Source organism: Engystomops pustulosus, chromosome 8 (genome assembly GCF_040894005.1).
Source record: "Engystomops pustulosus chromosome 8, aEngPut4.maternal, whole genome shotgun sequence".
In the NCBI taxonomy this organism is placed as follows: Eukaryota; Metazoa; Chordata; class Amphibia; order Anura; family Leptodactylidae; genus Engystomops; species Engystomops pustulosus.
This window is the reverse complement of record NC_092418.1, coordinates 103632437-103648677: the sequence shown is the minus strand read 5'-3', so window position 1 is coordinate 103648677 and position 16241 is coordinate 103632437. Positions and strand designations below refer to the sequence as shown.

Sequence of the window (16241 nt, the reverse complement as noted above, 5' to 3'; positions counted from 1 at the left end):
AAACTTCCATTTGGCCTCTCCAGTTCATTGACAAATTACAAGCCTTTTAACCCCTTACCGACATGTGACGTAATACTACATCACATGCCCGGTGCATGGAGAGGGCTCACGGGCTGAGCCCTCTCCATAGCCGGTAAGTCTTTGCTGCATATTGCAGCAAAGGCTTACCGGCTCACCGGTGTTTTCCCGCCGATCGCAGTGTTAGATGTGGGCTTCATTACATCCGCTACTCCAGGCACCAGGATCTTAATGTGAATATAACCCACCTGAAATACTCTGTGCTGCTGATGCTTCTTTCTCTATGTAACCTTCAGGCCTTTCATCATAAGCCTCCCCTCCCCCATCCCCTCCACATCAGATTATATTACTTGTTGATCAATAAGAGACCAAAGTTGACCAAAATGTAACATTTCCAATAAAAGTAATTGCTGTACCTTGGCTCAGTGAGGAATGGGGGAAGTGAGAGATGAATGTGATTGTCTATCCTACAGATCTACTCGAGCCGAGACCTGGAGGAGCAGATCAATAAGATTCGGGAGATCCTGTCAGACGATAAGCACGACTGGGAGCAGAGGATCACTGCAGTAAGGCGTCATCTGATCTACTGTCTGGGTGGTCTCCTCCAGGGTGGGGCGTCATCTGATCTACTGTCTGGGTGGTCTCCTCCAGGGTGGGGCGTCATCTGATCTACTGTCTGGGTGGTCTCCTCCAGGGTGGGGCGTCATCTGAGCTACTGTCTGGGTGGTCTCCTCCAGGGTGGGGCGTCATCTGAGCTACTGTCTGGGTGGTCTCCTCCAGGGTGGAGCGTCATCTGAGCTACTGTCTGGGTGGTCTCCTCCAGGGTGGGGCGTCATCTGAGCTACTGTCTGGGTGGTCTCCTCCAGGGTGGGGCGTCATCTGAGCTACTGTCTGGGTGGTCTCCTCCAGGGTGGAGCGTCATCTGATCTACTGTCTGGGTGGTCTCCTTCAGGGCGGGGCGTCATCTGAGCTACTGTCTGGGTGGTCTCCTCCTGGGTGGGGCGTCATCTGAGCTACTGTCTGGGTGGTCTCCTCCTGGGTGGGGCGTCATCTGATCTACTGTCTGGGTGGTCTCCTCCTGGGTGGGGCGTCATCTGATCTACTGTCTGGGTGGTCTCCTCCTGGGTGGGGCGTCATCTGATCTACTGTCTGGGTGGTCTCCTCCAGGGTGGGGTGTCATCTGATCTAGTGTCTGGGTGGTCTCCTCCAGGGTGGGGTTTCATCTGATCTACTGTTTGGGTGGTCTCCTTCAGAATAAGGCGTCATGAGATCTACTGTCTGGGTGGTCTCCTCCAGGGTGTGGTGTCATCTGATCTACTGTCTGGGTGGTCTCCTCCAGGGTGTGGTGTCATCTGATCTACTGTCTGGGTGGTCTCCTCCAGGGTGTGGTGTCATCTGATCTACTGTCAGGATGGCCTACTTCAGGGGGGGCCTTATCGGATCTGCTGTCAGGATCTGCTGAACTACTTTCAGGGAAGTCTATTCCCGGGTGGGGCCTTGTGTGATCTACTGTTTGGGTAGTTTCTCCCATGAAGTTAGAGCCTTGTCTCGTATACTGTCTGTCTCACCTGGGGTGGGGCCTTAGCTGATCTACAGTCTGGGTGGTCTCCCCTGTGGCGGGGCCTTATTTATTCTACTGCCAGGTTGGTCTTCCTTGGGGAGAGACGTCATCTGATTTACTGTCAGGGTGGTCTCCATGGTGCAGAATAATCTTATCTATTTTCAGGACGTTCTCTTCCAGGAGTCAGGTGTCATCTTAGCTACCGTCTCTTCTGAGGTGGGGCTTCATCTGATATACTGTCAGGGTGCACTCCCCTGTGGTGGGGGTTATCTGATCTTCTGTCATTGTGGTCTCCAGGCTGGGGGGTTGCTATCTTATCTGCTCTCAGGGTGGTCTACATAGTGATGGTTGTGGGGAGTTATCTGATCTGCTTTCGTGGTGGTCTCCATGGTGGTGGTGTGGGGTTATCTGATCAGCTGCCAGGATGGTCTCCTCTGGGGTGGAGGGGTTATCTGATCTGCTCTCAGGTTGGACTCCAGGGTGGAGGGGTTATTTGATCTGCTGTCAGGGTGGTCTCCAGGATTGGGGGGTTATTTGTCCTGCTGTCAGTGAGGTCTCCAGGATTGGGGGGTTATTTGATCTGCTGTCAGGGTGGTCTCCAGGATTGGGGGGTTATTTGACCTGCTGTCAGGGTGGTCTCCAGGATTGGGGGGTTATTTGATCTGCTGTCAGGGTGGTCTCCAGGATTGGGGGGTTATTTGATCTGCTGTCAGGGTGGTCTCCAGGATTGGGGGGTTATTTGATCTGCTGTCAGGGTGGTCTCCAGGATTGGGGGGTTATTTGATCTGCTGTCAGTGAGGTCTCCATGATTGGGGGGGTTATTTGATCTGCTGTCAGGGTGGTCTCCACGGTGGGGGAGGTTGTTATCTGATCTGCTGTCAGGGAGGTCTCCATGATTGGGGGGGTTATTTGATCTGCTGTCAGGGTGGTCTCCAGGATTGGGGGGTTATTTGATCTGCTGTCAGTGAGGTCTCCAGGATTGGGGGGTTATTTGATCTGCTGTCAGGGTGGTCTCCAGGATTGGGGGGTTATTTGATCTGCTGTCAGGGTGGTCTCCAGGATTGGGGGGTTATTTGATCTGCTGTCAGTGAGGTCTCCATGATTGGGGGGGGGGGGGGTTATTTGATCTACTGTCAGGGTGGTCTCCACGGTGGGGGAGGTTGTTATCTGATCTGCTGTCAGGGAGGTCTCCATGATTGGGGGGGTTATTTGATCTGCTGTCAGGGTGGTCTCCAGGGTGGGGGGGTTGTTATCTGATCTGCTGTCAGGGAGATCTCCAGGATTGGGGGGGGGGGGGGGGGTTACATCTACTGTCGGGTGGACTCCACGGTGTGGGGATTAACCTCAGACTGAAGAGGTTTTTCCCTATTTTATCTTGTAGGAGTCTGGAGGGTAGAGCCGATGTGGGATCTGCCTTTGCATTGTGTGTGACTTGTAGATATTTCTACTTTTGTGTAGTAAGTCCTTCTAATCTTTTCCTTTCCAGCTGAAGAAGATCCGGTCTCTGCTCTTGGCCGGTGCCGCAGAATACGACACCTTCTTCCAACACCTGCGTCTGCTGGATGGGGCGTTCAAGCTTTCGGCCAAGGACTTGCGTTCCCAGGTGGTCCGGGAAGCCTGCCTCACCCTGGGGTGAGTGGAGCAGACGTGTCCTGACAGACGCGTGGAGTACATGACTCCTCTGGCTTTAAGTTACTGATGGCAATTTTTTTTTTTTTGCTGTCTTGAGTAATTCTGGATTCCTGGTTCTTCTCCTTTAGGCACCTCTCGTCTGTCCTTGGGAATAAATTTGACCATGGAGCTGAAGCTATTATGCCCACTGTCTTTAACTTGGTTCCTAACAGTGCCAAAATCATGGCGACCTCCGGGGTGGTGGCCATAAGACTCATTATACGCGTGAGTGTCTGGATTCCTCTGTGCTGCTGTTATTTTTATCTAAATGTCAAAAATAATTCTGGTTTCTCTGTTTCTGCAGCATACACATGTCCCGAGGCTCATCCCCATCATTACAAGCAACTGCACCTCCAAGTCTGTGGCTGTTCGAAGGTTTGTGGCGTCTTTTCTGTGAACAGCTCTGCTTCATCTGGACTTTAGTGACCCTACATGTGCCACCTGTGTATATCCAGATACTCCAGAGCTTGTATACTACCCTGTTTCCCCGAAAATAAGACAGTGTCTTATATTAATTTTTGCTCCTAAAGAGGCACTAGGTCTTATTTTCAGGGGATGTCTTATTTTTCCATGAACAAGAATTTACATTTATCATTGAACAAAAAATTTACTTCTCTAACCTCCTTATGACTCTCCAAACTCTGAATTTCATGCTGAATTTCCTGTGACTCCATTTCTATTAGCATCATTGGCCCCAATCTCTCATGTTTAGTAAAAGCACTTTCCATAAATGACCCTTCTTATCCTGGTAGCTGCTGGTATCACATTTGCAGCACAACATCCAGTGATTTAATTCCATGAATTCTTCCCCATGTCACAACCTTCTGCAGCATCTAAAAGATTTACTAATACTAATGTATGGGGGGAGCTGCTGCAATGACTGCCGCTAGGTCTTATTTTCAGGGGAGGCCTTATATTTCTAAGCCTGAACAAAATTGTACTAGGTCTTACTTTCGGGGGATGTCTTATTTTAGGGGAAACAGGGTACATGTACAGCATCAGTCTCTCTCCAGCGGAGGGGAGCTGCTGCCAGGACCATCTTGTAGCTTCCTCCATGTCTGGTGTGAATGTGCTCAAACACCAACCCCTCATATCCATTGCATCTTGCCTTGAGCTGGGTCGCAGTGTCTGAATCTCTGGGTTTTTTTTTCTTGCAGACGTTGCTATGAATTCTTGGATCTTCTTCTACAAGAATGGCAGACGCACTCACTGGAGAGGTAAGCAGCAGACTGGTTCTGGTGGTTCTGTTTTGTCAGAATAATTATCGATATCGGACACTTCTGTGTGACAGGAGGATGCCTAGAGGACATCAGATTGCCATCATGTTATACTTGCCAGGTTCTGGATGGTCTAGAGCCAGCATGTACCTCCTTGGGCCCCGGGACTCAAACGATCCTAATTACTTGTCCCTGTGTTTTGGAGCACACTGTCCTCGACTTGCATCTTCATTACATTCAGACAATAAGTGATACAGACCCCGGATCAAGCTGTACATAACATCCACAACTCTGGTCCAGATAATGAAAAATACTCTGCTCGGACCAGACAATAAATGATATAAGAGACCCCAGACCACACGATACTGACATCCTCAGACCTCAGTACAATGATCCTTTCTTTTTATTACATGATGGGTTGGTTGTCCCCTGCAGATCAGTTTTTTGTCTGAGTGTCCTAATGTACAGAAGCCATGTAGGTGCCGCCTGTGTATAAGACAAGATACAGCCATGTTCTGTATTAGGACATGTCTCCATCTTATTCCTAGAGACGGATTATACAGTCTCCACCTTAAGGGTTTCTATCACAACCAGAGGCTACGGCTCAGGAATGTGCCCAGGCCTCGTCCTGTTTATCCCCATTCGGATGAGGGAATTAATGATCCCCTGTAACGAGATGGGATGTGATTGGCAGGAAGTTTGTTTCTTTGGGTCTTCGGGGACTGATCCTGCTGCTGGTTTCTTCTAGCCCCTCATCATTATTAATATGAGCTCTCTCCACCCCAGGCACATATCAGTGTTAGCAGAAACCATCAAGAAAGGAATCCACGATGCCGACTCTGAAGCAAGGATAATCGCCCGCAAGTAAGTGAGGAAAATCCCTTGCATAATGCTGGAAGTGTCACTGTATAGGAGCTAGAGGTGTATGGGGTCAGACAGTGCATTACTGAGGAGGGGTTTAAGATGTTTGTAGTCAGAGGAAACTGAGACAGGAGAAGGCGTCTGTAATCAGAGGCGGCGGCGGCAGGTGAAGGCGGCTGTAGTCAGAGGATAAGGAGGCAGGTGAAGAAGACTGTAGTCAGGATAAGGAGGCAGGTGAAGAAGACTGTAGTCAGGATAAGGAGGCAGGTGAAGAAGACTAGTCAGAGGATAAGGAGGCAGGTGAAGAAGACTAGTCAGAGGATAAGGAGGCAGGTGAAGAAGACTAGTCAGAGGATAAGGAGGCAGGTGAAGAAGACTAGTCAGAGGATAAGGAGGCAGGTGAAGGAGACTGTAGTCAGAGGATAAGGAGGCAGGTGAAGGAGACTGTAGTCAGAGGATAAGGAGGCAGGTGAAGGAGACTGTAGTCAGAGGATAAGGAGGCAGGTGAAGGAGACTGTAGTCAGAGGATAAGGAGGCAGGTGAAGAAGACTGTAGTCAGAGGATAAGGAGGCAGGTGAAGAAGACTGTAGTCAGAGGATAAGGAGGCAGGTGAAGAAGACTGTAGTCAGAGGATAAGGAGGCAGGTGAAGAAGACTAGTCAGAGGATAAGGAGGCAGGTGAAGGCGACTGTAGTCAGAGGATAAGGAGGCAGGTGAAGGCGACTGTAGTCAGAGGATAAGGAGGCAGGTGAAGAAGACTAGTCGGAGGATAAGGAGGCAGGTGAAGGAGACTGTAGTCAGAGGATTAGGAGGCAGGTGAAGAAGACTAGTCAGAGGATAAGGAGGCAGGTGAAGGAGACTGTAGACACAGGATAAGGAGGCAGGTGAAGGCGACTGTAGACACAGGATAAGGAGGCAGGTGAAGGCGACTGTAGTCAGAGGATAAGGAGGCAGGTGAAGGAGACTGTAGTCAGAGGATAAGGAGGCAGGTGAAGAAGACTAGTCAGAGGATAAGGAGGCAGGTGAAGAAGACTGTAGTCAGAGGATAAGGAGGCAGGTGATGGCGACTGTAGTCGGAGGAGGTGGCGGCAGGTGAAGGTGACTGTAGTCAGAGGCAGAAGACGATGCTCCAACTACCCCCACTTCCCCCAGGGTCGGTGTTCTCTACCCCCACCCACCTGTGCCATGTTTTGCAGATGTTACTGGGGTTTCCACGGCCATTTCAGTCGAGAAGCAGAACATTTGTACCACAATCTGGAGTCGTCATATCAGAAGGCTCTTCAGTCTCATCTCAAGAGCTCGGACAGCATAGTCTCCCTCCCGCAGTCAGACCGCTCCTCGTCCAGCTCCCAGGAAAGCCTAAAGTAAGTCCTGCAGAACCAGGAGGAAGATGAGAACTCGTGTCAGCAGCGGATGCCAGGTCTGACCCGGCTGTCATGTGTTCGTGAAGTGATCTCCATCATGTGTTCAGGACTGGTCCTCTGTGCATCACACCAAAAAAATGAGATTATAAAGAGAATAATTAGACACCACCGGCCTCATTGTCTAAAGCTTAGGAAGACTCTAAAACAACAGGTGTCTAATCACATATTTTTCTTCCTTCGCTATAGTCGCCCCTTGTCGGCCAAGAGAAGCCCCCCTGGAAGTTCAGCATCTCGAGGTGAGTGTTTTTGTGCTGCCGGATAACCTGGTCCTTGTGTCTTGGTGACTGGTGATATTGAGGATCCTCTTCTCTCCTGTTGTAGTCTCTTCTTCAGCAGTGAAGACGTCAGCTCCTCCAGGCTCTCTGCAGCGCTCCCGCAGCGACATCGACGTGAATGCAGCCGCCAGCGCCAAGTCCAAAGTAGGGTCTACCACGCCGGCGCCATTCAGCTCAGCGGCGGCCTTGCCTCCCGGCTCTTACGCCTCTCTAGGTAAGGTGAAAGGTCACAGCATCCTGGTGACTATTACAGTGGGTACAGAAAGTATTCAGACCCCTTGACACTTTTCACAATTTGTTTCATTGCAGCCAATTAGTAAGAGCAAAAAATTTTTTTTTTTTGCTCATTAATGATCTTTCTGCCCCCATCTTGACAGGAAAAACAAATGTAGATTTTTATCTAAATTATTAAACAAGAACAACTTAAATATCACGTTGTGATAAGTACTCAGCCCCTTTTTTGTGACTTATATGTTACTCACATGCTGTCCATTTACTTCTGATCCTCCTTGAGGTGGTGCTACGCCTTCATTGGAGTCCAGCTGTGTTTAATTAAACTGATTGGACTTGATTAGGAGAGGCGCATACACCATCTATATAAGACCTCGCAGTGTACGTCAGATTACATGAGAATCATCAGGTCTAAAGAACTGCTCAAGAAGCTCAGAGATAGAATTATGGCAAGCCACAGATTTGGCCAAGGTTACAAAGGAATTCTGCTGCACACCAGATTCCTTAGAGCACAGTGGCCTCCATAATCCGTACTTGGAAGAAGTTTGGGCGACCACAACTCTTCCTGGACTGGGCTGTCCAGCTAAACTAAGCTGTTGTGGGAGAAGAGCCTTGGTGAGAGGTAAAGACCCCAGGGTCCCTGTGGCTGAGCTCCAGAGATGCAGCAGGGAGATGGGAGTCTCCTATCACTGCAGCCTCCAGCAGTCGGGGCTTTATGGCAGAGTCTGGAAGCTTCTCCTCAGTGTAAGATATATGAAAGCCGCATACAGTGTGCAAAACACATGAAGGATCCGGACTATGGGGAATAAGATTCTCTCCTCTGATGAGATGAAGATTGGACTTTTTGGTGTTAATTCTAAGCGGTGGCGAAAACCCGGCGCCGCTCATCACTTGCCAAATACAATCCCAGCAGTGACACATGGGGGGCAGCATCAGGCTATGGGGGGGGGGAGGAGGGGGACAGTGCCCAATACTGGGGGGGGGGGGCAGCATCAGGCTATGGGGAGGACAGTGCCCAATACTGGGGGGGGGGGGGGGCAGCATCAGGCTATGGGGGGGGACAGTGCCCAATACTGGGGGGGCAGCATCAGGCTATGGGGAGGACAGGACTACTGGGAGCAATGGATGGAAATATGAATGCGGCCAAGTACAGAGATATCCGGGATGAGATCCTCTTCCAGAGGCTCTGGTCTCAGACTGGGCCGAACCTTCCTACAAGACAATGACCCCAAAGAACAAGCTAAAATAAGACAGCAGAGGCTTCAGAACATCTCTGTGTGACCATTCCTGACTGGCCCAACCATAGCCCAGACCTAACTCAATGGATCTGTGGAGAGAGTGGAAAATGGGCTCCACCAACATTCAACATCCAACCTGAGGAAGCTGGAGAGGATCCCCAAATCCAGGGGTGAGGAACGTGTAGCACCTTCTCAAGAAGACTCCTGGCTGCACCAGCTCCAAATCTTCTACTCATCACTGAGCAAAGGGGCCGAAAACTTCACCGGAGGCCGAGGGCACAGCGCTGTGGGGGGAGGGGGCCGAGGGCACAGCGCGGTGGAAAAGAATCTTTTTTGATCTGACCAATTGGCTGAAATTGGTCTGAGTAATTTCTGTACTCACTGTACATGACATTGCAGCCAGCTCCTATGTTCTCATATAGCTCCAGCACCTCTTCTTTTTTTCCCGGTATTCCTGGACATATATGGTGTAAGTCTCACTACAATACAGGCTGCTCACCTTGTAAGGGTTAATTTTCCATCACACAGTAACGTCAGGCAGTGTGAATACGTCTACATCTCACTAATTCTTCCCACTGTTTCCTCTCCCTGTTTTTATTTTTGTTTATTTTGCCTAAAGATGGTCCCACTGCTAAATCTGAGGGTAAGCTCAGTGTCCGCCGGGGTCTTGTATCTGGTCTCCATTTGTGCTTCCTGTTGGTTTGCATGTTGTTCCCTCATCATGTGTCTGTGTCCTGTACTTTCACCACCTCCTGGATCTTGCTGGGTCACACGGGGCACGTCCAGATCATCACACATGGATGGATACAATACCCCCCACTGCATGGGCACTGGGGAGCTCTGCAGCTTCTCGTGCCTAGATCCCCCTGTAATCGCCCGAATATCAGTAGACGAATGTTACTTGCCCCTGCTGAGCAGGGCCGACGCTGATCTCTGTCCTGTATCAGCCAGTAGTTGTTGTAGGCAGTGAGGACGTCATCTGTCAATGATTAGATGTGATGGACAATGAGGTTGATCTCCACCTGTTTTCTCCATCTCAATGATGGATATGAGCGAATTATGATGATGATCAGCCAGAGTAAGGTCTGTGCTGGGATTAAAGGGCTCCAGGAGTTGTGAAGACCCCTATGTCCAATATTCACATAAATCGATAAAAATATAATTATTGTTTGAGCTGCTAATAGTTGGTTATGTGGGTATTGAGTCTTTATTTCTGATAGCAGGACATGTTCTTAGGAAGAAACTTATCAATATCCTTAGATTGCGACTTTTTCTTTCCCTTTGTGTATATAATGGGGCTATTACTTGTCCACCTAGTACCCCCTGTGAATGTAATGGGGTGTTTGTTGTCCACCTAGTACCCCCTGTGTATGTAATGGGGTGTTTGTTGCCCACCTAGTACCCCCTTTGTATGTAATGGGGTGTTTGTTGCCCACCTATTACCCCCTGTGTATGTAATGGGGTGTTTGTTGCCCACCTAGTACCCCCTGTGAATGTAATGGGGTGTTTGTTGTCCACCTAGTACCCCCTGTGAATGTAATGGGGTGTTTGTTGCCCACCTAGTACCCCCTGTGAATGTAATGGGGTGTTTGTTGCCCACCTAGTACCCCCTGTGAATGTAATGGGGTGTTTGTTGCCCACCTAGTACCCCCTGTGAATGTAATGGGGTGTTTGTTGCCCACCTAGTACCCCCTGTGAATGTAATGGGGTGTTTGTTGCCCACCTAGTACCCCCTGTGAATGTAATGGGGTGTTTGTTGCCCACCTAGTACCCCCTGTGAATGTAATGGGGTGTTTGTTTCCCCCTTAGTACCCCCTGTGAATGTAATGGGGTGTTTGTTTCCCCCTTAGTACCCCCTGTGAATGTAATGGGGTGTTTGTTTCCCCCTTAGTACTCCCTGTGTATGTGATGGGGTGTCTTGCCCACGTCTGGGCTTCGGCATTAGCCCCGGGTTATCCCTTCTCCAGGCCTGCGGTCACATCCATGTTGTGGTCAGGCCCTCTTCATGGCGGTGACGGTGACTTGTACAGCAGAGACTCATGTGCATCTGGCATTCTGTAGATTTTAGCTGCTGCAGAACATCCGGCATGCTTGGGAACGCAGTAGAAGGAGTGTGTAGTATCTGTGATGGCTTCATGTATATGTGTGCACATTGTATGCAGCGCAAGGCCTCTTCTGCCCACAGACGCTGGGTATGTGTAGGTCTAGTAGCAGGACATAGGCGTCCAATATGTTCAGCTGATGCGGAATTACAACACTCGCCTTTCCGGTCACATTGGGATTGTAGATCTATAGGAAGCCAGAGGTTATAGACTGATTTTCTGCACGTCCCTATAGATATCTGACGTCTGTGGCCATAATGAAGTGCTGGGGCTGCATCCAACCAGTTCATGTGGACTCCCCTGATGATCACATTGTAACCTACAGGTTTATTTCATCTTGCATTGTAACAAATGTTCACCTCTGAATCTGCATCATCACAATTTACATTATGGGAACTGAAGGAATATCCAAAACCTTTCCCCTGTCGTATGGGGCCTATGAGCTTTCTGCTCATGTCTCCAGTGGATCAGGACTACAATACAATGTGCCGGATCTATATACTGGTTTTCAGTGTTGCTCGGAGGTGAACCTGATATTCCAGAATGTTACAGATGGAGTTCAGCCCTGGAGCTGGAGCTTTCTGTAGTTCTGCTTTGTGTTGGGGGTTGTTTATATAGTTTGGAGCCGGTGATGTGCAGTCCTGTGCTGTGTATCATTGCTCCTGCTCCGTGTTGTGCTGTTTCCAGGTATGTTACACATTATTACATGTTGTTACTCTCTTGTTACAGTTGATGTTGTATCTAGAATTTCCAGGTTTATGTAATCACTTTGTATCTATGTCTTTGGGACAGGACGGATCCGGACCCGGAGGCAGAGTTCAGGAAGCACCAGCAGCGCCACCTCTGCTCAGGCGGATACCCGGGGCAGGAGCAGAGCCAAGATTGTGTCTCAGTCCCAGCGTAAGCTCGTAGTGTGGATTGTTGTGTAGTCTGTGTCCTCCCCATCACTGTCCTGCCTCTATAATGTATTATCAGGTCTGTGCTGACCTCCTTTAAATCCCTCTTTACTGTCCTCCTCCTGCTTCATGCTGAAGGATCCCGATCAGCGAATCCAGCGAGTGGTAAGAGCCTCCCCTGGGCCTCCCCTCATTTCCTCTCATTATTCTGTGGGGGCATCTTTGTGTAGCTGCTGACAACAGCCGTCTCTGGCGTTTCTCTACAATGTGGGGACCACTGTCTCATCTGCCAAGTTCTCACAAATTTGGGACAATGAAGCTTGTAGAGCAGCCGGTGGCGGAGAGCCAGACACCTCAATTATTTGGCTGAACACTCCTCGCTCTACTAGGTAGCGGACACTGTGTTCTCGTCATATTGCACAATTGTCTCCTTTCCACCAAATCCCGGGCCAAGCATCACCCCAGATGTTAGATGGGGTGCTCACCTGTATAGAAGCGCCGAGGATGTAATGTGCCAATATGGTTGCCATTAGTGAGTCTCCAGCCCTCCATAGCGCCGCTCAGCATTATCCATGGAGACGACTAGTGGCAGATCCTCATTCACATTCTCTCCCTGCAGCCGGCAGCCGCTCCAGTTCTCCTGGGAAGTTGTTGAGCAGTGGATACGGTCTAGCAACCAGCGCACAGAGGGTCCCTCAAATCCCCACCTCCGAGAAGAGAAGCAAGATCCCCCGCAGTCAGGGCTGCAGCCGCGAGACCAGCCCCAGCAGGATCGGACTGGGTAAGGAGTGGGTGCCAGGAGTTTGGGGGGGCTCTGCACTTTAACATTTTAACTTTCATGTTGGGAGGGGAATCATATGGATGTAATGAACACTTTAACCCTGGTCAGTCCAGGATCACGTCCGGTTATTATAAGAGCTCTGTTCCAGGTTGTGAAGTATTTGTAATTACTGAGCTGCACCCAGTGTGTAGTGACCAGATCACTTCTGGTCCTGTGTCCCATAAAGTAGTGCTGCATGGTGGTCTGCCATCAAACAGCGGGGGAATCGGACTACACAGATACATCATTGCACCTCCTGCACCCCTGGATTTACACACATTGGTGCAGGTCAGGCTATATTATGAGAGCAGCAGGTGGGAGCGAGGATGACCTGACACACAGGGAACGCCGTGTGAATAATCTTCAGATTACATTGGGGGACGGCCCACAGTCCCCATTAACACCCCAGTTGTGGATCCAGTGGCAGATAGAGACTATATAGATATGGGCTTCTGCCTAGGACTTCTGTCGCCTTGACCAGTTCCAGATAGCAGCACTGATCAGCTCTTTGTGAATGGGTCTGCCATTAGGATTAAGGTTTGGCCCCTGCCATGTAGATCCAGGACCAGCCTGATCCAGTTCTCTTGCTCTGGGCCGGCATTGATTTCTGTCTCACTATTGATGAATGGTTGGGCGCTGATCTCTGCATGGAGCTGTACTAATCCACCCGGCGTCCATGCCTCCTCTCCCTGCAATCACACATTTAATGCTGGCTCCTCCATAGCAGATTGGGGGGAGGGTCTCGGCATCTGCTTTGTGTTCTCTATGGAGGGTCTTGTCCTTCCCTGTCAGTGTTGCCTCCTATCTTTGCCTGTTCTTAGTCGTCCTGACTTGGCGCCGCTTGTCTCCTCCTGTGTGTGTGGTTCAGGATGGTTTGTCATTGATGTAACAGCATTAACCACTTGCTTCATTGAAGTGTTTCTCTGCCTTTGAAATGTGTTTTAAATTAATGTGCTGCTTTTCCACATCGCATGCTAGCCCGGAGCAGCCGCATCCCCCGACCCAGCATGAGTCAGGGGTGCAGCCGCGACACCAGCCGTGAGAGCAGCCGGGATACCAGTCCCGCCAGGGGCTTTGCACCTCTTGGTAAGTATTGGCGCATTGAATTCCCTTTATCCCACCCGAACCAACCTTCCCTCCATTCAGGACCCATCCTCCTCCTGACCACCAGGCCTAATGTGAATGGCGTCCTATAGAGTAATGGGTTGGTCTCGTGGGCTCAAGGATGTCACATTTCCCACGAGGCCACGGTGCAGTGATCTTTACTAGAAAATTAGCTTTAAACTGTAAGGTTAGGGAGATGAGGTTTGTACAAAGCGTCCGGCGTCACCTCTCCTATAATGCACAGTAGTTTAACCCTTACTAATCTGCACCTCCCGTCTCCTGTGCCCGTTGCATGCTTGATCCTTCCAATATCGTGTGTTCTGTGCTCTTGTCTTTGTGTTGTCTGATTTGTATAATGAATCTGAAATGCTCTGACTACAAGTCCCATAGTCTCAGGACGGCAGGGAGTAGTTGTGACTTGTATCTAAACATCTTATGTTATTCTAATGCTGACCAGCAGGGGGCAGTACATGCAATGTGAAGTTACTTGTAGCCTCTATGCTGTGATTAACCCTGTAGTTTCTGCACCGCCTATGATATTATGTAATGGTCTCAGGTAAGAACAGTCGGACATTGCTACGGCCACAGGTCGATCTGTCTGTCCCATTAATCTCACCCTCTGCTTCTTGTCACATATCCACCCCTGGGATCCTAATCTCAGGCTCATATGTGGACGCTGCTTCTGTCTCTGTTATCTACGTGTTAACCCTCTGGGTGTTTGCCATTCCTTCTTCTTGCAGCCTCTCGACGTCATTCCAGGTCCACTAGTGCGCTCTCCACCTCCGAGTCTGTGGGGCAGTCAGGTGATCCGGAGCTAACTGCATGCCCACCGCCATGTGCCCGCCTCATGCCTCCATGTGCCCGCCTGCATGTCCATCACATCTGTCACATCGCCTTTTTGTTTCAGTCATTACATGTCGCTCCCATTATGCTTGATGTTCCCATTGTGTTTTGGGGTGCGCCCCCCTCAGCAGCAATGTCATGTTCTGTTTGGAGGCCTACACCCTGGATCCGTGTGTGTGTCGCCCCTTCTCCACAGTACAGCGACTAATGATGAGGGGTGGGGTCCCGTATAGTGAGATGATCTTGAACTTAAGTGTCAGAGCTTTCTTCTATGTTGTATGTGGCGTCACACCAGATACAGACATGGAGCAGTGATGGGGGGCTCACAGGGACCCTCATAGGATAGAAATGACAGTTGGGGACGTCCTCTCCTGCACGTTTATTCTGTCATTTTGAAGGATTATTTTTAAAAAAGGGTGATCCCAATAATTATTAAAGGGGTTTTCCAGGAATATGAACATCTGATATAAACCCACAATGTTATAAAAAATGAATCGAACAAAACTCAGTTTCATTAGTCACAAAATGGAGCTTAAGTAGTTTGATTTTATGATTCACAGAAGGTTATGGGTTTTCTAAAGTAGGCGGAGTTATCAACAAAATGGCTGCCACTGGAAACTACAGGTCCCATGATCTCTCAGTTCTCAGTAACTTCTCCTTCCTATTATGCTCTGCTCCCAGTGATGATGTAACAGACCGTCCTGCTCTGTTACCATAGTGATGATGTGTAACTGCCATCACTGCACATCACTGAGATGACGTCTCACCACACACCGGCCATACTGGATGCACCGCAACCAACCCACTACAGCCAAACGTAGTGCTGATCACATGACCTGCCTGGGCAGCTGCAGGATATGTGATGTGGACATGTGACCTGCGGCATCTTCTGTGCTGTGTCTGCTCCGTGTGGAGCAAATCAACGGACTGATTAAAGGGCCAGTAGCATTATAATTCTGCTTTACATTCTATGTCAGCCGCATTTTCAGCTAAGGGGAGAAACTAAATACATATTAGCTTCTATTTTAAGACCCATTTGTATATGAATTATGCTGATTCCTGGAATACCCCTTTAAGCTCGAAATGAAGGGGGGAATAGTTCTGATCTGTAGATAATAGTGCACAGGAGCAGCCTATGAACCATGCACACACCATGACCCGACCGGTACTGAGCGGCCCCTACACCTGGCCCACCTTGACCCGACCAGTACTGAGAGGCCCATGCACCCGGCGCACCATGACCCGACCAGTACTGAGCGGCCCCTACACCTGGCCCACCATGACCTGACCCGTACTGAGCGGCCCATACACCCGGCGCACCATGACGCGATCAATACTGATCTGCCTGTACACCTGGCCCACCTTGAACTGACCAGTACTAAGCGGCCCTTGCACCCGGTGCACTATGACCCGTACACTGAGCGGCCCGTACACGCGGTGCACCATGACCCGACCAGTACTAAGCGGCCCGTACACGCGGTGCACCATGACCCGACCAGTACTGAGTGGCCCGTACACGTGGTGCACCATGACCCGACCGGTACTGAGTGGCCCGTACACGTGGTGCACCATGACCCATCCAGTACTGAGCTGCCCCTACACCTGGCCCACCATGACCCGACCAGTACTGAGAGGCCCATGCACCTGGCGCACCGTGACCCGACCAGTACTGAGCGGCCCCTACACCTGGCCCACCATGACCTGACCCGTACTGAGCGGCCCATACACCCGGCGCACCATGACGCGATCAATACTGATCTGCCTGTACACCTGGCCCACCTTGACCTGACCAGTACTAAGCGGTCCTTGCACGCGGTGCACCATGACCCGACCAGTACTGAGCGGCCCGTACACGCGGTGCACCATGACCCGACCAGTACTGAGCGGCCCGTACACTCGGTGCACAATGACCCGACCAGTACTGAGTTGCCCGTACACCTGTTGCACAATGACCCGACCAGTACTGAGTGGCCCATGCACC

At 50.3% G+C, this 16241-nt stretch overlaps 1 protein-coding gene across 1 annotated transcript in view; it reads left to right on the top strand.

Annotated features, from left to right (window-relative positions):
* The window catches only part of CLASP1 (cytoplasmic linker associated protein 1), a 93742-nt gene that overhangs the window by 51241 nt on the left and 26260 nt on the right, over positions 1-16241 (top strand). The window contains exons 11-24 of the mRNA XM_072122058.1: positions 492-584; positions 3066-3211; positions 3340-3475; positions 3555-3625; positions 4408-4467; positions 5254-5331; positions 6524-6691; positions 6938-6987; positions 7073-7240; positions 9115-9138; positions 11390-11497; positions 12113-12274; positions 13292-13399; positions 14158-14220. Of these exons, the coding sequence (XP_071978159.1) occupies positions 492-584; positions 3066-3211; positions 3340-3475; positions 3555-3625; positions 4408-4467; positions 5254-5331; positions 6524-6691; positions 6938-6987; positions 7073-7240; positions 9115-9138; positions 11390-11497; positions 12113-12274; positions 13292-13399; positions 14158-14220 (1435 nt within the window). The remainder of the gene's footprint in view (positions 1-491; positions 585-3065; positions 3212-3339; positions 3476-3554; positions 3626-4407; positions 4468-5253; positions 5332-6523; positions 6692-6937; positions 6988-7072; positions 7241-9114; positions 9139-11389; positions 11498-12112; positions 12275-13291; positions 13400-14157; positions 14221-16241) is intronic.